Genomic DNA, 23,703 nt, shown 5'->3' with positions numbered 1-23,703 from the left:
AACTTTCTACTTTCTGCAAAAGTCTGACCTAAATTGGATAGAATAAATATATAATTGTGTCAGAACAAACATGATGCATGTCTAAGATCAACTACAGCCAGCTCTTAGGTAACATCTGATTAGACCTCTGAGAAAAGGCTTTTGCAGTACTTAACACAAGGACTTTGAGCTTCACTGCCATCTGGCTGACAAGGTAAGTGGACATACATATTGTAGCTTATTTAATGTTACTGTGGTGAGGGAGAAGGACAAATATATTTATTTCTTCATGTTTATACTGGGACGTGCAAAGGGCCGTACAGTTAGCTGCCCTAATCTTGTAGTTTACAGAAGTTAGTATGTGAACCCTACCAAAACTTGTGAAAGAAAACACATCCAAATCTCCCTTTCTGCATGCTACAGCCCAGCCTTGTTGTAACTGAGCCCTTCTAGCAGTGTCCTTCTCTGGCACTACAGATCCAGAATAGTGTGGGGTGTTGGAAGGCAGTATTCATGTGTCCTACCAACTTCGAGTAATACTGTGACTCTGGCTAAGTCCATATTGTCCTTGCATCAGGCCAACACATTATTTCCTCATTTTTATTGTTCCAGGACTTACAGCACAATTTTTCAGCCTTCCTCCTTCACTTTCTTTCCAACCCTTTGTTTTTCGTGTGGCTTTCCATGGAGTAATTTTTTTTTATCTATAACTACTCAACAATGTTTTGATGATTATTTTACCTCAGTAGTGCATAGGTTTCGTCAAAGAAGCTTAAATTCCAAGTCATGAAATGCTGTGCAAAATCCATCTGTGTTGGGCAAACCAACCTTCTGGAAAAGCTGTTGGAGGAAATTATCATCCATGTACTTGTAGATAAATTGCCACAGAGTTTATTACTATGCCACATCTAACAAGGAATGCAAGAATTAGAGCAAGTCATGAGCATCTCTATCCCTCTGTCTCTTGGGAAATTATGATATGGTCCTCAACAAGCATTACTGCTCATTTGTGTAACAGTGGGAAGTTGCTGTAACATAGGAATCATTGTGAGAAAGTTCAGTCTGAGATCTTATGAAAGGGTTAAATCTTATTTATTTATAAAATCTTTTAAGCAAGTTGATTTTATGCACGCACACTCATTCTGCTGTAGTGTTAATTCTCTGACATTCTGACACTTGTATATTCTTGATAACCAACTCACAGAGTCCCAGTGGCCTGGCCAGGATCCCTTGAGCTTGACACAAAGGAATGGGGATGCTGCTGCCACACCCTCACATGCCCTTGACTAGGGACAACAAAGTGGTTTCTGGACAGATGTGTCATTTCCCTTAGGAGGCACCAGCTGGTATCTTTTACCTCAGAATCCTGTTTGCTATGTCCTCCACAAATGATAGGCCAGGATGCTGCCCATTGCCTGTTTTTCCCTGTTTTCAACACGTGTGTTTTCCAGGCAGGATAACAGGAAAGGCAAGGCGTATCTGATGCTGCAGCCTTGGTACCATCCTCCTGGGATCACGATCCTGAGCCTTTTGCTGACAGGTCATCTGTGTTGTGGCTGTTTTCAAAGTGCAGGTTCCTGGCCTTGACATAAACAGAGCAATTCCTTAACTTTTCTGCTGGGAATAGTTTTCTGTGTTAACAAGTGTCCATCCTTTTAACTATCTGTTCTGCTGCACCTAGTGGTGCTTTCACACAGTTTCATTCCTTCTAAATTCCCATCATCTTTTGTTTTGCTGTTACAGATCACTACAACTCCTGATGCCCTTTTATTAGAATTCATAATCTCTCTAAAATATCTAATTTAATGACCCCCCCTCCCCCAATCTTTGACAGCACACAGATGAATGCTCTGTTGAAATGTAAATGAAGCTTGTAAATGTAATATATCATACTTGGTGAAAGAAACTAAAATTTGGGGACACACACACTATATCCCCTATATTTGCTGAACCACAGACTTCTTGAAATGCTGAAATATGTGTGAAATAATGAAAGCACTGAGGTGGCCAGTACAAACAGCTTTTAAAATAACAAAATTATGCCTGCCAAAATAGTAATGGAAAACTGATAGTCTGTATTTCCCATGATGTGCTGGAAGATTTGAACACACTGCTCCCACTGATGTCATGAAGTTACTGCTCTAGATTTACTGTTAGTAGGTGAAAACCCAACCACTCCTGGTTTATATCTTTTCACTTGTTCCCAGCAGTCGAAGTTATAGATTATTACTGACAGGTGGTAAAATGCTGACTCTACCTTAAATCTTGAAGCTAAGGTTTCCTAGTGCTGACCAGTGCTGGGTATGGAGTTAGCAGTGTCAGGTGTTCAGCTACATGACAGCATTAGACACTTTGAAATGTAGCACAGCACAGTGAAATTACAGTACCTTATGATAAAGCATCTTAGAGAGAACAGAACTTTACAGTCTTTGATCCAGCAGTTCACTCTATGAGTTCTAATGCACAGGAATGTCTTCTAGGGATGGGTATTTGGACACCTGAGAGGACTGGAAGTTGCAAGGCTGGATTTATTAGAGTTGGAAACAAATCAAATTTTGCACAAGCTAGAACTTGCATTTTTTTCCCCTTAGCACTGGGGTCTAATAAAAATAGAAGTTAAATGTGGTTAAGATGCCACAGGAGAAGAATGCAGCAGGAGATGCCACACACTGTCCTATGTACAATCTTAATGCAGAATCCTTGCTCATGATCTAGCATGCAAACAGAGCAAGGGTCTGTGAATATTTTTGTAATCACACACTTTCTGTCTTTTTCAGAGCTTGGACTGGACTCTGGTACAGCACTCACCACAGTTGTACAGAAGTGCATGAAAACATTTTTCGTTTACATTTGTTGTGGAAATTGGAGTGAGAAAAATCAGGACTATCTGTTCCTGTCTCTACTATAGAACTCCTACGTATCAACCTAATTGCTCCAATCAAAGCGCTCCTAATTTTCTAATGTCAAGTATTTGCACAGGTAGTTCTAGGTAGCTGAAACACTGAGGATTTCCAAGCTGCAGCTGAACTTTGCTATATGTGTCTATACATATATCCTCAGAAATGGTGCTGGTATTGATATCCAAGCTGGCTAATTTTCAATTAATTCTGATAAACCTGCAGTTCTGTGTATATTTATATACATATACATTTATATACAAATAATGTATCATAGAATCATAGAATTGCCTGGGTAGGAAGGGACCTTAAAGACCATCTCATTCCAACTCCCCTGCCATGGGCAGAGACACTTTTCACTGGACCAGGTTACTCAGAGCCCTGTCCAACCTGGCCTTAAACACTTCCAGGGATGGGGCATCCACCACTTTTCTGGGCAACCTGTTCCAGTGTCTCACCACCATCACAGCAAAGAATTTTTTTCCTAATACCTAATGTAAGCCCACTTGGTCAGTTTGAATCCATTTCCTCTTGTCCTGTCACTACATGCTCCTGTAGTAAGCCCTCTCCATCTTTCCTGTAGGCTCCCTTCAAGTGCTGAAAAGCCACAATTAGGTCACCATGAAGCCTGCTCTTCTCTAGGCTGAACAATCCCAATTTTCTCAATATTTCCTTGTAAGAGATGGTTCTATCCCTCCAATTATCTTCATGGCTTCCTCTGGACACGCTCCAACAGATTTCTGTCAACTGAGAAAGCCCTGTTGAGAAGGAAGAATACAACCTTATCAGAAAATTGATTAAATGTGTTTGTTTAGGACTGCCATGTTACAGTAAGATGCCCATGAAATGACCATGGAGAAATAGTTTTATTCAGTGCACTTAAAGTGATACAAACAGCAGTTTAGAAAAGGCATTGTAACCACTGGTCCATTACACAGCAAACATGGCAAGTCCTGAATTTACTATAAAAGTATCCACTAACCAGAGAAGCAAAAAGGAAAACATATGACTCCTCCCCCCAGTTTGAACAAGGTTAAGAAGCATTTGTACAAATGGATATATTTTTGGCTTGGGGCCAGCTGGGGAGAGAAAGCAACTGCTATAGATAGAATCCCAGAAGGTGCAACAGAACTTGCAGCAGGCTGTTGGAGGCTGAAGTATGTCAAGAATGAGGTTAGCAATTAGCAATATTTAAGTGGAGTCTTCTCACAGGTAGCAGACTCCACAGATTTCTAAACATGGAAGCAGTTGCTGGTGTTGTTTCTACTGCTTGGGACAGCAAGTATAAACATTTTTGATTTACTAAGAGAATGACACTTCAATACACGTTTAAGGCTCCTGGCCACTTGACAGCGGCAGGCTTTAAATTCCATAGATGCAGAAGTATCTTTTCCTGTCATTAAAACTCTCACCTCTGAAGGAACATTACCAGAGGAACTGACCTTAATCAAATATGTACTTTATACAAGGCACATTCCAACTTTTTAAAATGCAAAACTAAGTTTACTTTTCCAGTAAAGTAGTATTGTATTTATTTTGGCACAGGCACACATCATGTTCACTATTCAGACAGAACATACATCTATCTTTCATTTTCCATGTAAAAAATACAGGGACAAGCTTTTGGCCAGTCTGCCTATAGCAACAGCTACTGCTCTAATACAGTTATCTTGCATTATCTGAAATTCCCTCGGTAACTCAGCTGGGCCTGCTCAGCACAACAAACACAACTCTACAGAACAATGACGTGTTTCTTAGGCTGTAATATCTTAACTGCTCTTAAATCACTAATGTTTTGAACATTTCACTCATATTTTACAAACAAAAGGGAAAGTTGGGTATGAACAAAATATACACCATCTAGGATTAGTGAAAGAAAAGGTCCTTATGGAGGTAGAGGTGTAAACCTGTGAAGCTTACAGCAGGCAAAACTGGCCATATGCTCAAACCTCAGACTTATTTGCCCCTCATAATGGTTAACAGTTTTGAGCAATGTATAATTAGGGATTAATAAAATAACTTTGACACTGGAAACCACATTTCTCAATGCAGCAGTTTCCATTAATTGAATCGTTATCTTTCTTGCTGCTTCTTGAGCTAAGGCATCCAGTGGTTTACTATAAAATAAGCCCGTATACAAATGCCTTCAATTAGTGGCTATTTCGAGGAGAGTTTATGTTCTGCATAAGTGAATGAGCAAATGAATCTTTTCCCTTTTGAGATAATTGCATATTCAGGCCTCTGTGAATTATGGAAAGTGATGACAACTCTTTGTGAGGTGTACAATTACATGAGGTACAAGGAGAAATCACCAAGAAGCTTAAAGTAGCTTCTTTTATATTCTTACAAACCTTCAAACAACACTTAAAAATGTGTGAAGTCATAACACATTAAGCGTAACAAGAGTCAGACACAGGCTATCATAAAGGTTTTTGGAAAGACTGCAACCTAACTTAACGAATAACAAATATGCCTAAAAATGTGAAGTACTCGTTTTAATAATAAAATACTACTTTAAAGTGGATCTTTAGGCATTTGATCTGACTGCCACCCATCTTCTTGGGAAGAATATTCTTCTTAAGATCTACAACCTGACTGTCAGGCTGCCTGCTATTTCATCAGTGTAAGCTCCTCAGTCTCCACAATCTGGGCTGCTAGCAATCATTTCCATAATGTTTGCAAGAGTTAAAATAGTTTATGTGGGCAAAGCACTGAATTAGATCTCAAAAAACTGGATTTTGGTCTTGTTTCTGCAGGCCACCCAGAACCACCCTATTCCCCAGTTTCTTCATCTGTAAAATGGGGATAACTATATTCACCAGCTTTTAAAAAACATTTCAAGATACACATGGTTAAGGATTAAGCAGTGTGGATTATGCCTGATGAGTAACACACAGCTGCTAATACACTGACTTACTCACTTTCATATTAGCATCTTTATTTAAACATTTGCAAAACACTCATTTTGTCAAACAGCAACTGCAAAGAAGCTTTTATCCAGCACAAGTGTAATTAGAATAGTAGAGAAGTGATGAGGCTTTGAGCTCAAGGCACTACCTGGTATTTTAATTTCAAGTACCTGCAGTAGCAAAAGTTTCCAATTCAAGTCTGCCCTCCTCTGGCTTTAGCAGAACACTACTAATAAATTTTGTCTTTCTGTAACGAAGGAACTAAATTAATAGAGGGTCATACATTTATTGACATCCTTATTCAGCATTTATAAAATTTTTGTAATAGTAGTTAAATTATATATAAAATTTTTTGAAGTTCCATCTAGGCTCCCTGTCAGATTCATGTTTTTTAGGATTTCAAAAGTCCATCAGCATATCATCCATACTAGCGCTGCAAAAACTAAAATACAACATGGGAAGTAACATTCTGCATGTAGCTTTAAAGAAATTTAATAGAAAAACTACAGAAAAATATTTTTCTTGGTACAATTAATGACTCTAATCAATAGTTCTGTACCTGTTAGTCAAATGCCCTACAAGAGACCAGGATCAGTCTAGTCTAGTACTCTGACACTAGAAGCAGTCTATCCCCTTAAAATAAGAGAGGAAAAAAGAAGACCATTTGTTACTGTATTTTAGAAAAAATTTTCCATCACAAATATCACACACAAATAACTCATCTCTAAACCCAGGACAACTCATATTCCTTTCTATTTTTAAAACAGGAAGGTAACTGGGGTGTGGGGAACTATCTTATTTATACTCACACAGATTCATCTAGAATGATTTCAACCCCAAGGTGACATTGGTGTCTGAAATACAAAATCTGTATAATTATGTCCTGGATGATGTGATTGAACTGAAAAGCCTCTGGTTCATATATCTTGTCATCTTCATGCTTCGTTACACACAACAGCATTTAATCTCTTTTGACTGCTACCTAAATCTAAAATAAAGGAGTACAATATTATTTCTTCAGATGTGTACTTAATATACACTTGAAAAAAAAAAGCGAAAATATAAAAGTATTACAGAAATGGCATTTTATTTGGATCGTTTAAATGCTTGGTAATCAGGTGTGCCTAACAGACTTTATAAAGCAGAACATAAGGAATGTTCACAAGTTCCTTGAATGTTCTCTGCATCTTCTAAAGCTCTTGCTGAAATGGTTCTCATTCAAAAATGAAACCTTTAGAAGTCCATTAATATTTTACAAGCACACAACTAATCTGCCATTATGGGTTTGGGGTAGGTCTTTTTGTTTGTTGAATTTTCTCTCTTTTTTTTTTTTTTCTCTAGGCAGGAAGCCATGGAAAAGCTACTGAAATCTCATTAATCACTGTAATACCTAGTGCTACAAATCACCCTCTTAAACTGGACTCCAGCATCTGAAATGACTAAAATGCAGTTGTTCTGCACTTCTAGGAGAATAAAGTTTGAGATTTTTAATAATCCTAATGGAAAAGCAGCAGCAGTGATTGCAACACTGATAGGTATTTCCTTGAAAGGAGTCATTTGTCTTCCATGCAAGAGTAGAGTCTTAGATGAATTTACAGGCATCTGAATCAAGCTGACAATACATAGAGAAGACACACTAGTGTGTCTGCTTGTCAATGTTTTGGAATTAGTAAAGTCTAAAAGCATTTGTCTGGGCTAAATATGGCATATGACTCCACTAAAACAGACAAAGTACGGACAGAAATTGTGTATGAAAGGCAAAAGGAAAGCATTTTAAGAGACTAAATTTTAATTTAGTACAATAGTAAAAACCTCATTAATAATGAGTTGTGTTTCATTTAATCTTGATAGCACCAGATGAGACTTGAAAGAAAGAAAAGAGCTTTCTTTGATTGCCTTCTGGTATCTAGGAAAGGCCTTAATTACTCCTCATTATGATACCGATTCTAATCTTCCATGTGCTGAAGATCTCAAAGAATTTTCAGTGAAATCTTAACTACTGAAATGCAAAAACTAAAGACAGACATAAACTTTGATACTTTTGTCCATAATGGCTGAATTTCCAAATTCTGAAAGGCAGCTCTTGCTGGTGTGTCACCTTCAGCAGGGAGCTCAGGCAACACACCCTGATGGGGCTTGCCCAGAGGTGGTGTGAACTGCTCCTCACCTTGTTGGTCATGGTTAGGCCCTGCTGAATTAGGAATATGACAATAGGTTTGTCCTTAAGTCACTGAAGTAAATTCACTGAAGTGAATAATAAAGACAAATTAATACCTATGTTAATTAAATAATTAGTTCAACATTTAGATTTACCACGAATTATTCAGTTTGCACATATACATTACATATTTCCTTTGTTGACTGGGCAATCTTATTTATGATCTGAAAATACACATATTTTTACTTTTCCTTTTATGCTCTGGACTCTGTAATTTGCATTACAAGTTGTTAAAAACTATTATAATGACTACACTAAAACCTCGACTGTGCTATGCTTTAAATTCTATTGAAATTAAAGCTATACTGAATTAAACTTTAATTTACACTTAAAAAAATATTAGTTTCATCAAACACCCTTCTTGTTTTGGAAGTTACAACAAAAAAGGCTACTTAAGGATATATAGTAACTGAAATTACATATAATTTGTTTCACTGGGACTTAAGACAAAACCCAGAACAAACTGGCAAAAAAACCACACAGACCTGTTTCAGATCTACCTGGCATATTTCAACTCAAAAGTTCTTCTTTTTGTTTTACTACATGTTTTCTCTTAGCACATAACCAGAGTTAATTAGCAGCTTGTTGTATAACGTTATCTTGCAAAATCTGAGAGTGCATCCAAAAGCTCTATTGTAAATCAGTAAAGCGAGTGCTGTGCATCAGTTACATTTTCAAATATTTCATTGTCAGAAAAAGTTGTTCCAGCAGCATTTTTTTTTTAGTTGGATGCTAAGAAAGACTATTACAACACTCATTGAAGAGAGAAAGCAGAATATAACTTACCGTTAGAATTATTTTTCAAATGCTGCAATTCTATGTCCTGTATCAGAGAGAAATTGATTTTTCTCTGCAAAGAATTACATTATCAGTTTCATGGTTGTTTCACCACAATACAATTTACTAAGGTTGGAATTGGTATAAAGGCAAGTATACAAGCAAAGACTTTGGAAAATCAGAATATATTATTTGTTTTCCTCACCTTGTTTAAATCATAGTAAAAATTTGCCAAAAATAAACTTTTTTGAAGTCCTTTAAAATCTTTATAGATATGTGCTGTTAAAACAACATATTCTTCAGCAACAAAAATCCATTTGAGGTCTGTAGACAAAGAAAAGGTTTACATTAACAAAATACCTTCAGAGGAAAATCCTCGTAGAGTAAGCAAAACTTTCTGCTCAGCTGCTAAAAAAGAGCTTAACTTAAAAACAGCGAATTACTAAATATGGGTATTAGTTTTGGCCTCAGAAAATCCTTTTATCCATCAGATTTTTGCGTATCACTGAAACTATGTAAGGAATCAGATTATTGTTTTCATCCTTGGCCAAGTACTGCAATCATAAAAACATGCATTGAAGAACTGTTATATTTAAAAAAAACCAAAAAAACTATCTATGGTAACAGGTAGCAGTATCTCTAAGTCTAACACTTAATTTTCATTGTTTAGTAAAGATGGGCAGAATGGGAAAGTCATGCTTCAAACAACACTACAGTTAGGAAGCAGGTAATATTCAATTTTTAAGCACATGCACAGTTCTTCTCAGAGGTCTCTAAAAGCATCTGATGAGGTTCTTCCAATGCTGTCTCACCTCAGACTGCTGTTTCTCCTTCCCTGGCCTCAGAAGCTGTAATAAAAATAATGAGACTATAATTCCATGTCATCACTCAGTTTTGTTTTATTTTTAAGTAATTAAATTGTACAGTCACTGCATTAAATATACAAAATTACTAAATTTTGCTGTTTGTTCCTGCCACACTGATAATTCTGCTAATTTTCAATAATTTTCAGCCAGCAGCCAAGCCCCACACAGCCACCTCCTCACTGTGCCTCACAAACACTGGGATCAGGGAGAGAATCAGAACTGTAAAACCCAGAAAATTCATGGGTTTGGAAAAAGACAGTTTAACAGGCAAATTAAAAGCTGTGCACACAAGCAAAGCAAAAAACAAGGAATTAATTCACTGCTGCCCATGGGCAGGCAGGTGTTCAGCCATCCCCAGGAGAGCAGGGCCCCATGACATCTAACAGTTCCTTGGGAAGACAAACACCATCACCCCCAATGTCCCCCCTTGCTCCTTCTTCCCCCCACTCTATACACAGAGCATGATGTCACATGGTCTGGAATATCCCTGTGGACAGCTGCAGTCACCTGTCCTGGCTGTGTCTCCTCCCAGCCCCTCATGCACTCCCAGTCCCCTCACCAGCATTACAGTACAAAAAGCAGAAAAGGCCTTGGCTCTGTACAAGTTCTGCTCAGCAATAACAAAAATATCTCTGTATTATCAACCATGTGTTCAGCACAAATCCAAAACACAGCCCCACACCAACCACTGTGAAGAAAATTAACTCTACCTCAGCTGAAACCAGCACAGCATCTGGCAATATCACTTTTCTTGGAAATATCCCATATCAGACAATGACGAGAGTATATCCAACAAATATCATACAGAAAATCATACAAATAAGATTCTCATCTGGACAGGCATTTTTTATATGCATTATAGCTCTGCATTCCAAGCATGTTTTGAGACTATGCTAAATGCAAGAACTCAAATATACTCACCCCAGAGTAATCTAGGTCTCAGTAACATTCAGGAGACATTTTAGAATTCTGGTTATTTTGCACATGACCTAATTGGACAGCCTAAGTCTTTGTTATTTTTACTGTTGTACTTACCATTTCTCTTTGTCTCCGTTTTTTCTTGTCTTTGTGAAATGGAAAGGAGCATTTCCTATATCAGTGGTACTGCAGAGAAGCAGGGATTTATTAGACTAAATGAATAGGAATGCTAAAATGGAATAGAAGGAACATCGTTATTAGGGCACAATAGAAATAGGAAGTTTAGTCGTAACAATGAAGTGAAATAGAATGCCTAGTCATAATATACTACTGTTTTTACTGACATCATAAAGATTCAGCCTGCACTGCAAACCTATTGAAGAGCTCTTCCTTATGTTCTTGTGCCATTTATACTGATTTATGGTATAATGCCAAAGTAAGAAATATCCTCCATAGTGTCTTCGAAATCTAAGTTACTCCTAAATAGGGTCAAACTTAAACTTTGTTTCCAAGCAGATTAATTTAATGCAGCTTCTTCTCAGTAAATAAGGGAAATCTTGAAAGTGAGATTGCTAAGTGCATAATGGAGGCCAGCAGACTTTTCCTATGAAGTTTACAGTGATTTTTTACAGACTTCAGTGTGAAGGAGCACTTTGTCTCCTTCATCAGCCTCTGAGTTGCATGTACTATTGTATGACTTTACTTTCTGGTTTGTTGAGATAAAGCTTTAGAGGTTTGGAATTCTGAAATGTACCTTTTGCATTCAAAAAGACAAGTTAAAACCATTTGACATTATTTCCTTGAACCTCACAATTCAGCGATTCAGTCATGTCTGTAAGAATCTCAATTCCCTAATATTAATAAAAATGGAAATACCTGGCCACTTTACCATGAGTATTAGTGATATTTATTTGCTGTGAAAACACTTGTGGAATTACTGCTAAAGAGGTTAATAAAACAGTAGGGATTCACGTTCTTGCTGTCCCAGCTGAAACCTCTGCAATTCTGTTTCTGTTTTTATTGTTATTGCTGATCACATGAGGCTACAAGGCAAAAGAAATTAAAAGAGATTTATTTTTTTTTGCAACAAAATTCTTTGAACATCTGCAGCATCACTAATTTTCTTTCATCACTCCAGCAACTGGGGCTCTTGTTCTTCCTAGTTAATGGATACACCATTCCAAGTGATTTTGTCTTTATTATCAGACACAAGAAGAAAAAAATCAAATTAAATGAAAATCTTTCATGGAAGTGTCACCACAATAAATTACAAACATAAATTACAAACACTCATAGCACACCCACAAAATCCTACTTCTGTCTTCTCCAGGCAGAGTCACTTCCATTGTACACTACCCATTTCTTTGGGTATTAGGTTTTCTCCCTTCAAAACAGCTCATTGTTTCATGCCCCATCACAGGCACATTTGCTTTTAGAGGCTAATTGTCAATACTTAAATTATATGACTAGTGCTGTCCCATGAACTTGCAGGAGGGATGACTGCTGCTCCTTCCCCTTTGTCTGAGTCAGCAGACCACCAAAGGACTGCTGAGCTCTTAGACCCTCTAACATCCTAGGTGACACAGGAGCCAAATAAAGGCATGGAAAACTTCTGGAGTCAGCACAACCATTTACTGGTTTTATATTGTTGTGGAGGTTTTGCAGGTTTGTTGATTGGTAGGCTAGTTGAGGTGTTTTACTTCAAATATGATACGCTGGACAGTTTGAGACTATGGATGTGTGTTACAATGAAATAAGTGCTCTTCTCCAGTCAAAATTCTTAGTTTACAAGCATCCTTCCACAGCTTCAGTATGTAAGACTATGCAAATCTACTTCAGTAACTTTACAGAACCAACACTGGTTCATTTGCACACCAAACACACACCCCTGTGCTCTTCTAGCACTGATTCTGCTTTTGTGAAAACTGGCAAAGTAATACTAACTTTCTAGCTATTAATTTCCTGGCTTCTGTAGTTAAATCAATGAAATAACCTACAAGCTTTTAGTCAAACATTTAAATTGGCACACATGAGAAATGAAGGCTAACAAGTTTCTGTCCTCTGAAAATTATTCCTTGACTCAATGTGTGAAGGGAAGAAAAGAAGATCTGGTACACGTGGCACACTTGGGTGAGTATTCTTTCTCAAGAATACCCACAATAACATTATATGCACTGTGTCACACATGACACTGTTAAACCAATTCTCAAAGGAGACAGAGCAACTGTTCAACCCTTCATATCAGGTGATCTGTACATTCGACCTTCTGAATCCCACTTGCACTAAAATTACAGTAGCTTTTGAATTTAATTCCACTACAGTGGGTCATATTTTATTGCAATATTTTGTAAGAGATTATTAACAAGCTGTGCACTGTAATGAACAGATGGATTTGCGTGTTTAGAAAGAACGAGCTGTAACAGTAACCACAGTGTGAAAACAGATCTTACTTGGCCTCATTTACAAAGGAAAACCAATTTAATACAAACTGCTGAAAAATAGGTCCTGCAAGTCAAAAAAACAGGTTCAATGGTTTGAGTTCTCTCTTGAGTATGATGAGCCATTACCAATTAATGAATGTGCCTCTTGCATTACACTACTTCAGAAGAAGAGTACATTTGTATTTTTGAATGTTTCTTATGCATACTAATTTGAAAAGTTTGACAACAGTGATATACCAAAAAAACTGAAATCCAACACAAACTTATAAAGACTTGTTCTCTCAATTTTCAGTTAGAATTCCCAGAATTCCCCCTCCAAAGCCATATTCTCTTGTGAAAGGTGTAGGCTCATAGTCCTATGAACCTCATATTGATGTTCATGATGAAAACAGCACTGGTGCCTAACCTCTCCATAGTAATAAGATATTGAGTTTGTAAAGGAGACACTCACAAACTCTGTGCCTCTACCATTACTTGATAGGTATCATTAAATGTGTGTCAGTCATACGACTGGAAATACTGGTGTATCCCACGTTTAACGTGTGTGGAAGCACAGGGCTCTAGGACTGGTGTGTAACACGAAAGGCTGTGCATTCTGTAACATGACTGCACGCTTGTGCCATGACCTCACCAAAATATTCTTTTGATAAGTCACAGACCATGGCAAAAGCAAACTGTGGGCTGCCAGAGCTCCTCATGTGGCCCCCAGTTTGTTACCTGCCTGTACCTGGAGAGCAAGTAGTGAGCTAAAAGCTCCTAATTTTAGCATGAAATGGCAGAACAGGCATCCATACATTGGAAGAGTAAATGGTATAATCTGAATAAGTAATATTTATTATATGCCTGGATTCTTTTTTGTCTCTAAAAAGCACTGACACGCTGTTAATCTTAATGTGACAAAATGGCTACAGAAGTTCAAGTAACTGCTGTAGGCAAACCAATATATAACATGCAGAACTTTGCTATAGGTAGCAGACATGATACAGCCAGGTGGTGTTAACTGTTGCAGCTGCATTAGTAACAGCAGGAACCTGAAGACCTGCATCTGGCTTGAATATGGCATTACAGCAAAAGGCAGGAGGCTACCTGAGAAAGAATGAAAACATGGTAAAGACATTAACTGGTTGAGTCAAAGGCATAGACACAATGCAGCAAGATGTCACCTAAGTTGTGTCAAACAAACAGTAGCATGATGGTTTGGGCACTGCAAGGACAGAGAGCAGTCATCTATAAATTAAAAAAGAAAATGCATCTGGGCTTATCTGGGTTCCAAGGTTTGTAAAGACAACAAGCTCCAAGTGCTGTACTGGCAGTTTTTAGGTATCAGGTCTCTCTCCCCGTATTTCTAGTCAAGTTTTCACTCTCTGAACTTCTTCTTTCCATGGACTGGATACATCACACAGCCTTATCAAAGATCACAGAATATCCTAAGCTGGAAGAGACCCACAAGGATCACTGAAGTCCAACTGCCGGCCCTGTACAGGATATGCCGAGAGTCACACTGTGCGCCTGGGAGTGTCCACTTATTGAATTCTGTCAGGCCTGGTGTTGTAACCACTTCTCCGGGGAGCCTGTACCAATGTCCAACCAACCCCTGGGCGAAGAACCTTTTTCTCATAACAATCCTAAACCTTCCTTGACACAGCCTCACGGACAGCTTCATGGAGAGGCATCTCCAGTTTCCTCCAGGAACGCTTTCTCTTACCGCTCCATCTCTACCCCTCACTTACCCAAGGCACTTCCTACCCTCCAGAGGAGGCGTGTGCGCAACACCTCGAGATCTCCGGGAAGAACAAGCACAGGGGCGCGGCGGGACCCGAGGCGGGCAGGAAGACCCACAGCGCTTGCAGCCCCCGCGCCCCCTCACAGCCGCACGGCCCCGCTGGGCCGAGCCCGAGCCCGAGCCCGCTGCCGCTCCCTCAGCCTGCGGCGCTGGAGGGCGGCCGGGACAAGCCCGCCGGGCCCGCAGCAGGCAGAGGGCACCCGGCGGACAGTCGCCATTTCCTCGCCCGCCCGGGGACACGGCTAGCCCCGGTCCCCGCCCCGCAGCCCAGCGATGGGTCCCGCCCAGCGCACGGCACTGTTACGAGAGCGGCTGCGCTCCTCCTCCTTCTCCTCCTCTTCCTCCTCTCTGCCCCGCCGCCGGCATGCCGAAGCTTAGCAAGGAGGCCAAGCAGCGGCTACAGCAGCTCTTCAAGGGCGGCCAGTTCGCCATCCGCTGGGGCTTCATCCCCGTAGTGCTCTATCTCGGTCAGTGCCGGGCGGGGAAGCGCGGGGGCCCTCGGCGGCCATTGCCGAGGCCGGGTCTGGGGCGGCCGGCTCCGATGGCCGCTCTCCGCCCCCCGGCCCGTGCGGACGCTGCCGGGGAGCGGCGGGGCCGAGGGAAGGGCCCGGGGGCCCAGGGCCGTGCTGCCCCGCGGCCATCACCGCGCATGTGCGGAGGGGAGGGCGGGGTTGCCCTTGGCAGAAATATGAGGCCGGGAGGCTTCTTGCTACTGCTGGGTTTTTTTATTTGTGGGTTTGTATGGTGTTTGTTTGGTTTTTTTCCCCGTCTTTGTAGAGAAGTATGCGATCCTCGCACTCTACTCGGCCCTTGCGGGGCCACATCTGTAGTGCTGTATCGAGTTCTGGGCTCCTCAGTGCAGGAAAGACGAGGAGCTGCTGGAGAGGGTCCAGCGCAGGCCATGAAGATGATTACGGGACTGAAGCATCTCAGTTATGAGGCCAGATTACGGGTGCTGGGCCGGTTTAGTTCAGAGGAGAGAAGTCAGGGAGGGAATCTCAATAAAGCATAAAAATATCTTAAAGGCAAGTGCCAAGAGATTAGAGCCAGATTCTTTAGTGGTGCCCAGGTACAGGATGGAGAGCAGTGGCCATGAGTTATAACACAAGAAGTTCGACCTCAACATGAGGAAGAAATTCTTTGCGTTGAGGGTGGCAGAGCACTGGAACTGGCTGGCCGTGGAGTCTCCCTCTCTGGAGACCTTCCAAACCCACCTGGACACGTTCCTGTGTCACCTGCTGAGGATGACCCTGCCTTGGTAGGGGGTTGGACTGGGGGGTCTCCAGAGGTCCCTTCCAACCCTAACAATTCTCTGATTCTGTAATAATGAGTTGTTTGCTCCTTTTCCTCCCTGGAGGTCAGTCCCGTGTGAGGATTCCCTCTGGAGAATGGGCAGAGCACAGAAGCAGCAAATGGGGCTGCGATTTAACCCTGTGTCAGTGACTGCCTGCTGTAGTAGTTAAGGCTGTGCTTTGTGCTTTAGGGAGTCTGTGGTGAGGAGAATGCTGGGAATGCTGCTTCTTCATGGCACTGAGGGCTGAGGTTGCATTTCCAGCAACAGGAATAGACGTTACAGTCTCTCTCCCACCAGACTTGGTGTGGCTCCTGTTTCCAAGCTGCAGTTGAATGTTGAGGGTGTGCCTTGATGTTGTGCCTGGTGCCAGGATATATTTTGCTTGCTTCTGCCCTCAGGCTGGCCAGGCATCACTACCACAAGGTGTTGTCCTGCTGAGAGTTTTATTTCATCAGCTGCCCTTGTTAAAGAGCTTGACCCACTTGGAACAGGCATATGTGCCACAGGCCTGACACTTTTGTTCACTTATTTTATGATGAGAGGGCCCAGGAAGGCTAATCCCTGCAATTCATTTGGCTTACTTTCTGCCCAAACTGTTGGGAAAATCACCTAAACCAGGCAGGCATTTTTGAATTGAATGCAAACATGGAGGGCTAGGAGCTTGATGTGTTTCCAGTCAAATCTGAGAGGTTGTTTTGATACTTGAAGGGAATGCTGTTCCTAGTTTGAAGGGCTTTGACTGTTTATAGATAACAACCTGTTGTCAGCTGTTACAGAAGTGCTTTAACAAGAACTGCAAGCAAAAGAAATCACTTCAAAAATTATGGGGAAAACTAACTATTTTAAGTTATTAAGTCTGAACTTTATTTGGATTTCCCTTTTTAGTTTATCAGTGATTTTAAATTAGTAAGTTTTTTTTTGGGTGGGAATTTCAGCAGTGATTTATGACCTAATTTGTTGTTGAAGTTTTGTTTTTGTTTCCATGACAGCATCTGTGGATGTGGGTAAGATGCTCTCTTTTCTTAGTGACATCAGAATGTCACATTAGTGACACTAATGAGTTAAATTAGTGACTTTAAATATGTTACTTCAAATTGTATAAAGCCACCTTACTGTATTTACAGTTGCACTAACACCAGGGTGCCTAGTGTATTTTTGTTATGTAGCAGTGATGCCTAGAGGAGCTGCAACAGAGGCTACACAGAGTTAAGGGGAATAAAATGGATATTTATTGAGAGGCCTTCAAAGGCCACACACTGGCAGTACCAGTTGTAGCCCCTGCCCTGATGGCTCCGAGATGGAAGCAAAAGAGGGCTTGGTCATGAGATCTCTCATTTTTATAGGTTTTAGTCCATTTGCATGCAGGAGTCAATTGTCCAGTTAATAGCCTCGGATCATGAAGTTTCATCCTCCTTGCTTGCTTGCCTGCCCTCCTCTTTTCACATTGCTTATGCTTAGGGCTTGAAGTTTGAAGAGATTATCTCTGAGTCCTCAGCTGGAATAGGACTGTTTTGTCTTCACCACCCAAGCACAACAGAAAAGTGCTTCCAAGCAGAACAGAAACTTAAAACTTGAGGCATCAGCAGGGAGAAATTTCAGCTGTAGTAGTCTAGGTTCATATCTCCAGAAAATAAGTGTGCTGTACCAAATTGGCATTGCTTTCTTATAAATTTATCTGCAGTAATGAAAGTATAAGCAGATGGGAAGAGGAAGTGCAGATGCCACCTTGATTACCATAGATATTTGGAGGTGTACCCAAAGTCTGCAGGATTGGAAGAACATCTTCTCTGCTGGGATTACTCTTGAGTCTGGGAGGGAAGATGTGACCCTTGTGTATATAAAATACATGCTAAACTAAACATAGGCAAGGAAATGGTCAGAAAACTTGAGCCTGTAACTTTCTCTGTAAGGCTTTCTAGCTTGGGGCATGTACAAGGAGCCCAGTATGAGAATGAGCAGTTATAGGTCACTGGTGTTTTTTTGTTTTGTTTTTTTTTTTTTATTTGTAAAAACTTGCTTTGAAGTGGCTGCCCTGGTTTTAAGTCAGTAAATTAGACCAATGCAGTTTTGTTAAACCTGGTTTGCTTTTATGAAAATACTGGGGGTAAGGGGAAGAGCCAGAAACATTCATACACACAGAGTGTGACTAAAATTCATGAATTTCTAAGCTCTGTTGCTGGACAGTAATGGCAGCCAAAGAACTCGGGTCAGGATGTCTAATAGCCTCAAATAATTCAATGTTATCCTCAAAGAGCTTTTCCAGTGCCTGTGAAGTTAATGGAAGTTTTTCCATTAACCTTTGTGGCCTGTGTTTCAGGCAACTTGACATTAATTATTTATTTTCTGCAAATAAAGGAAGTAATATATTTTTATGAAACATTCGCTTCTAGATAGCCAGTGTAGTGTTGAACAGTGCCTGAATTGCATGATTCTGTTTGAAGACTTTTATTTTTCAGTACAAAGAGGAAAGATATTTAATATACTAAACCTGCAGTTGCTTCCATAGCATACGTACACTTTAGTCAATTGGTATATTTGAGTCATTGGGGACTGAGATTGAGCTCTTTGTAGTTAACTTCCATTTCGTTTTCCTGGGTATTAGAAAACAGATTGTTTGTTTGCAATCTTTAGTAGTATGCAGCTTTTTCCAAAAATTGCCAATCAGAATAGAAGATTTGAGGTTTAATTGATTTAATATTTAGCATTCTGTCATGCTAAATGAAGCAAACTGTTGCTGAAATACTGCTTTTAAATTGTATGTCAGATATCACTGGATAATTGTCTGTTAGGCCTCAAGGTGCTTGCTCTACACCAGTTTTAGGTGTCTGTTGGTAAAGCTCTGCAAGCTTGCTTTTTGAACAACATTTAAAATCTGTAGGTTTATGTGTGTAAAAGTACATATGTCTTGTTCTCTGGGATAGATTACTTCCTTCATCTCACACAGCTGACCCTGAATTTTAAGTCAGGTAAAGATTCAGGTAAGACTTTTTGAAAAAAGATAAGTCTACACTGGTATTTATTTTCTTTGCTTTCTAACCCTCCTAAGAATGTGCAGTTTTTTATTCAGGTTAGTGCACAGCTTCATGAATCACAATTCTGTGTTCAGTAGTTTTGTTTTTTTTTTTTTTTTTGCTATTTAATGGGCTGGAATAACTTTATAGAGATTTAACTATGCAGGAATCTGCACATACTTGTTTGTTTTTACATATGTATATAATGTATGTTTCACTCCAGGTTTTAAAAGAGGTGCTGATCCTGGAATGCCTGAGCCAACTATTTGGAGGTATGTAATGGTTCCAAATGTACATACAAATCCAGTGCAGATACTGGTTTGGGTGTTACCTCTGGCCAGCAGCAGTTATGAATGATGCTTCCATTCCTTGTTTTTAATTGTTGTAGTTCTTGTTTCTTTGGAAATTCAAATGACAAGTCAGCAAAGTTCTAGTTGTTGGGAAGATCTTCCTTAATCTTGCTTAGTTTTTAAGATACAGAACTTCCTGTGTCTTTTGCCTGACAGTTTCCCTTCTAATCTGTTGTAGAGCCTAGTTTATACAAGTTTCTGCACTGAAGAATAACTTCTCAGCTTCCTAGCCCAAATTTAAACCAAAACCCAATCTCCTTCTGCCTTTGCAAATGAGGGAATAACACTGCATAAAAGGTGAATGAAATAAAGGGCTATATCCTTCAGTATTAGTCACTGTCATGAAGCAAAGTGTTTTTTGGCTCAGGTTGCTTCTTTCTTGTGGGACTCTTTGTTATGCTACAGTGCTATGGCATTAGTAATGCTTAAGTTCTAGTGGCATTTAAGTTTTATTGAAGGACTTCCTTGGGCCTAACCAATTAAAGTTTTGGAGAAAGCATGGTTCTCTGTTTTTCAAGAAATGCCTTTGATTACTGTGCGGGACCAGGTATGCCTAAAACAAATAATTGATGGACTGTATTGTTTGTAAAGTCATAGTTTTAACTCTTGTGGCTTTACATAGTTACATTGTATAAAAATCCTATTTTTAGGATTCAGTGTTTCACTAGAAACAGTAGAAAATATGGCAAAAAAGTAGTAAGATCATGTTAAAATTTCGGTGGAAACTTCTGTCGTCTTAATAACCAAGTTGCTTGCAGTTGTTTGCTTGCTTGCTGACAGTGTTTCTATGTTTAGCTTCACTGGTGATTTGAGACTTGTTTTTTGGTATGCATCTGCTCAGTGTAAGAGATGTGTTTTGTACCAGAATATATATACATAGATACCACAAACAGATTGGTTTAATCTGAAGCTTACAGATGCTGTTTTTTGTGAACACATGTTGGTGCTCTGTAGGCTTAAATTTTACTTTAAAAGTGGCATTATTTCAGTATTTTGGGGGCTAGTGTTTATTCTGTACATTTTGTAGGGCTGTTCCTCCAGACTTGTGTTTTACAAATACCACTTTAAAGACAAGTACATGCTGCAAATCTGACTTTATTTCCTTCCCCCTCCCCTTTCAGTTTACTTTGGGGATGAAGGCAGTGGTGGTCCTGTTGTAGACGCAGCTGATGGACAGAGTGTCAGAAGATACGTACATTCCAGAGGATGAGGCCGACACTTAGACCAGCTGGCTCAATCAGCTTGCTAATGACATAGGTTGTACATACAACAAAATGAAGTTTATATGGACCTAACTTATTTGCATTACGGTGTAATTAAATAAATACTGTTCGAATGGATTCATATTGTTTTTAAGTCTTTACATGATATAATGCAGTAGTTTATTTATTACAGAAACTCATGGTGGGGTTTTTGTTTTGTTGTGTTTTTTTTTCCAAAATATGATGATATTTAACTCCCATACTTATCCCTGTTAATGATTGCCTTTTGGGTCAAGATTCCTCTTTCTCTTCACAGTAACCAGAAAATTGAACTAATGTTTTAAATACTTCACTATTTTCAAAGATTCCTTGCCCAAATGTTGGTAAGCCTCTGTGGCTGGTTATTGTGCTGATCCCCTTCGGGTTTTTTATCTCCTTCTTGATTCTTTTGTCTGTGGATATAGTAAGGATTGAGGGATGTGTATGTTTGTGTTTTCTAGCACAGTCAGATACTAAAAAAGTATACTTTTCTGCTGAACTTACCTTTAAATGCCATCTATGTTTTCTGGGATTTAGGATGGGGTGGGAGGACATAACAGTTGAATATTCCATGTGTCAGTGTATAAATTGCTCTTAATGTAAGAGACAGGTACTGATGTATAACTGAAGGAAGAAAAGTACACGAAACAAGGTATGTGCTTCATTGTGATGCTGAAGTCTTGCTCTTTGGACCATGGTTGTTTTGGTTTCAGTTGATTTTGTCCCTTTTAACACTGAAGTTCAGGTGCTAAAATGGTGACTGTTCGGTTTCTGTTAAATAGAAGCTGTTTTGGGTAGATTGCTCTCTCCTTTCCAGAGCTGTGCAGGGTAGTTTGTATCTCTGCACTGATTTGTTTTAAAAAATAATGTTTATTGGCCCCAAATTATTATTGCAACAAAGGTATTCTAGATTTTGGCATGGCTTTTTTTTTTTTTAACCCCACAGATTTTTCAGGCAGTTTTATATTAATTAAATGTTTAAGAATAGGAGATTCCTCAGTTTTTAATCTGCCATGACAACTCATGGTGAAACATTACTGTGTTTAAGGGCTGTGATTGGAAAAACAGAGAGAAATGAGCCAAGGGGGAAAAAAAACTCAAATTGGAAGACAAAAATTGGAAAGAAAAAAGTGAAAACATTTATGAGAGCTAATGCAAACCAGCATGTTCTTTAAAATTCCATTAATCACCATAACTCAGTCAAATGCCATGAAATCCTGGCATGGCTAATGCTGATGCTGATGGACTGCTGACAGTGGAACAGAGCAAGGACTGAATGCAGAACAGTTTCTCGTGACTGTGTATCCTTTTGCTAGTGCAGCCTTTCTAGTGCCTTTTCTCTTGTGGTAATTTGAGATTAATGTAACTGTTCATATGTCTTAAATTATGAAAGAAATTAAATTTTTCCTTCTTTTGCTTGACTGATCCTAATGATAATAGTAATGAAATTATCTCTCAGTACTCAGTAGTGACTTTAATCATGATTTAAGAACATTTTTCTTCCGTTGAGTTTTGTGCAGTAGTCTGAGATATTCAGTACTAGGAGATACAATATTTGGTGTGAAGTAACTCATATTTCTCAGTCAGATTTTGCATTTTTCAAAGGTGTACTACCCAAAATGCAGCAGTGGGTGGACCCAAACACCTGCAGAAGTGTATTTCATGTGCTCTGTTGTGTGTCTGACATTTGGGGATGTGGTTTGTGGGTTGTAACCGCCACATGGTTGCTTTGGCTGCTTTCCAGGGATGATAATATTTGGCAAGAGGTAGAGAAATAGGGAAGTTTGTTTTTTTTTTTTTCATTAAAAGTTTTACAAAAGCATACATATGTCACACATAGGCCAAATTCTGTGACATCTCCATGCTGAAAGTTTGCCTTAAAAATAGTTGCATTTCAGGTTTTTTGGGACTTGAAATTACTGGATAAATATTGCTTATGCAATTCTTACTTGAAGCACATTGGATAGGAATTTTTTAGTAATTCACTGCTACTGAAATATGTTTCTGGTAAGTCATTAGCATAGGACTCTTGGATTTTTAAATTGAAGGGGAGAAAGTCTTTTACAGTACCTTCAATTCGGGTTAAGTTGAATGCCAGTATGTAGTATAATGTTTTTTGTTTATATGTCCAGGCTTTGATTCCCGTAGTGCTCTTCCTGTAATTAAAAGGTGAATGAAACTTCTCCTTAAATAAACATTTATATTCTTCCTGTGTTACCATGGTGAAAAAAAAGAAAAAAAAAAAAGAATAGGTATTAAGCATTAAATCTTGGTGATTAATTGTAAGATAGCAAAACCAAGTTGAGATATTTTTCTTCAAATTTAAAAATGAAGAATCTTTGGTATGGATGTTTTGAAGTTACTTTGCAGTATTTGACATTTTGGCAAAATTTGGATGTACTTGTAAGAGCAAGTGGTTTGGAAAGTTATACATTGAGCAGATTCCTGCGAAGAATCTTAATTCCCTTAAAAAAGGTCAGGAAATATGCTAGTTTTAGCAAGACTGGTGGTTTTTTGGTGGTGCTAGGGAAGAGGGCAAGTCTATGGAGTGAGGTGGAAGAACTCCCATGTTGGTTCAGGCTGGGGACTTTAATTAGGTGTTACTAATTTCAAGTGGTTTAATCTATGATTTTTTCCTTTCTGTTTTTCTCCCAGTAGAATTTGAGAAAATTTAATTCTACTGTCACGTGGGAGACACTTAGAAAAGAACAAATAGGGGTTTTCCTGCTTGACTTTATTGATCTCTGTCACTGAATCAGTGCCTTCTGCAGCCAAGTGCAGATTATTTTCTGTGATGGGGTTTGTGATGGAGTTCTGTGAATTCTTAGTGTTGGAATAAAGTCACTGAGCATCGTTTACTTAAAAATGGGCTCTGGCTACCACAGCTAAGCTCAAGGCTACAGTGTAGATGTGTGAAAAAAATCACTGATGCTTTCCCATGTTTGGTGGAGATTGTACTGACTTTGAGGTATCCCATTAATCTTAGCCCAGAGACAGGGATTGTTTGGCTTTTTACTTT

General features: G+C 39.3%; 1 protein-coding gene, 1 long non-coding RNA gene and 1 other non-coding gene across 8 annotated transcripts; 1 reads left to right on the top strand and 2 right to left on the bottom strand.

Annotated features, from left to right (window-relative positions):
• Nucleotides 1-1,023: 1,023 nt before the first annotated feature.
• LOC134053307 (uncharacterized) lies at nucleotides 1,024-14,835 on the bottom strand. 6 transcript variants are annotated; one of them, XR_009933936.1, is made up of 6 exons: nucleotides 14,736-14,835; nucleotides 10,682-10,793; nucleotides 9,593-9,628; nucleotides 8,790-9,104; nucleotides 5,956-7,976; nucleotides 1,024-3,634 (listed from the first exon to the last, which is right to left on the bottom strand). It is a non-coding gene; the product is annotated as an uncharacterized LOC134053307 (long non-coding RNA). The 6 variants fall into 6 exon arrangements; XR_009933939.1 differs by lacking the exon at nucleotides 14,736-14,835 and having other exon boundaries at nucleotides 5,956-6,032; nucleotides 6,595-7,976; nucleotides 10,682-11,156; XR_009933935.1 differs by lacking the exon at nucleotides 14,736-14,835 and having other exon boundaries at nucleotides 8,790-8,853; nucleotides 8,986-9,104; nucleotides 10,682-11,156.
• LOC134054485 (small nucleolar RNA SNORD93) lies at nucleotides 9,243-9,330 on the bottom strand. The gene has a single exon (XR_009934039.1). It is a non-coding gene; the product is annotated as a small nucleolar RNA SNORD93 (small nucleolar RNA).
• TOMM7 (translocase of outer mitochondrial membrane 7) lies at nucleotides 14,613-20,869 on the top strand. Its single transcript, XM_062508245.1, has 3 exons — nucleotides 14,613-15,255; nucleotides 19,317-19,365; nucleotides 20,565-20,869. The coding sequence occupies exons 1-3, from the start codon at nucleotides 14,667-14,669 to the stop codon at nucleotides 20,578-20,580; spliced, it is 654 nt and encodes a 217-aa protein (XP_062364229.1). The 5' UTR covers nucleotides 14,613-14,666; the 3' UTR covers nucleotides 20,581-20,869.
• Nucleotides 20,870-23,703: the final 2,834 nt, after the last annotated feature.

The sequence above is a fragment of the Cinclus cinclus genome, chromosome 1, assembly GCF_963662255.1.
Source record: "Cinclus cinclus chromosome 1, bCinCin1.1, whole genome shotgun sequence".
Taxonomy (NCBI): Eukaryota; Metazoa; Chordata; class Aves; order Passeriformes; family Cinclidae; genus Cinclus; species Cinclus cinclus.
The sequence above is the reverse complement of the archived record's forward strand: the minus strand, read 5'-3'. Positions and strand labels throughout refer to the sequence as shown.

Excerpts from the sequence above, each read along its gene's own strand:
- TOMM7 (XM_062508245.1), top strand. The coding sequence starts at position 14,667 with ATGGAGAGGCATCTCCAGTTTCCTCCAGGAACGCTTTCTCTTACCGCT. Across the intron at positions 15,256-19,316 it reads CCCCGTAGTGCTCTATCTCG|GTTTTAAAAGAGGTGCTGAT; the intron begins GTCAGTGCCGGG and ends GTTTCACTCCAG.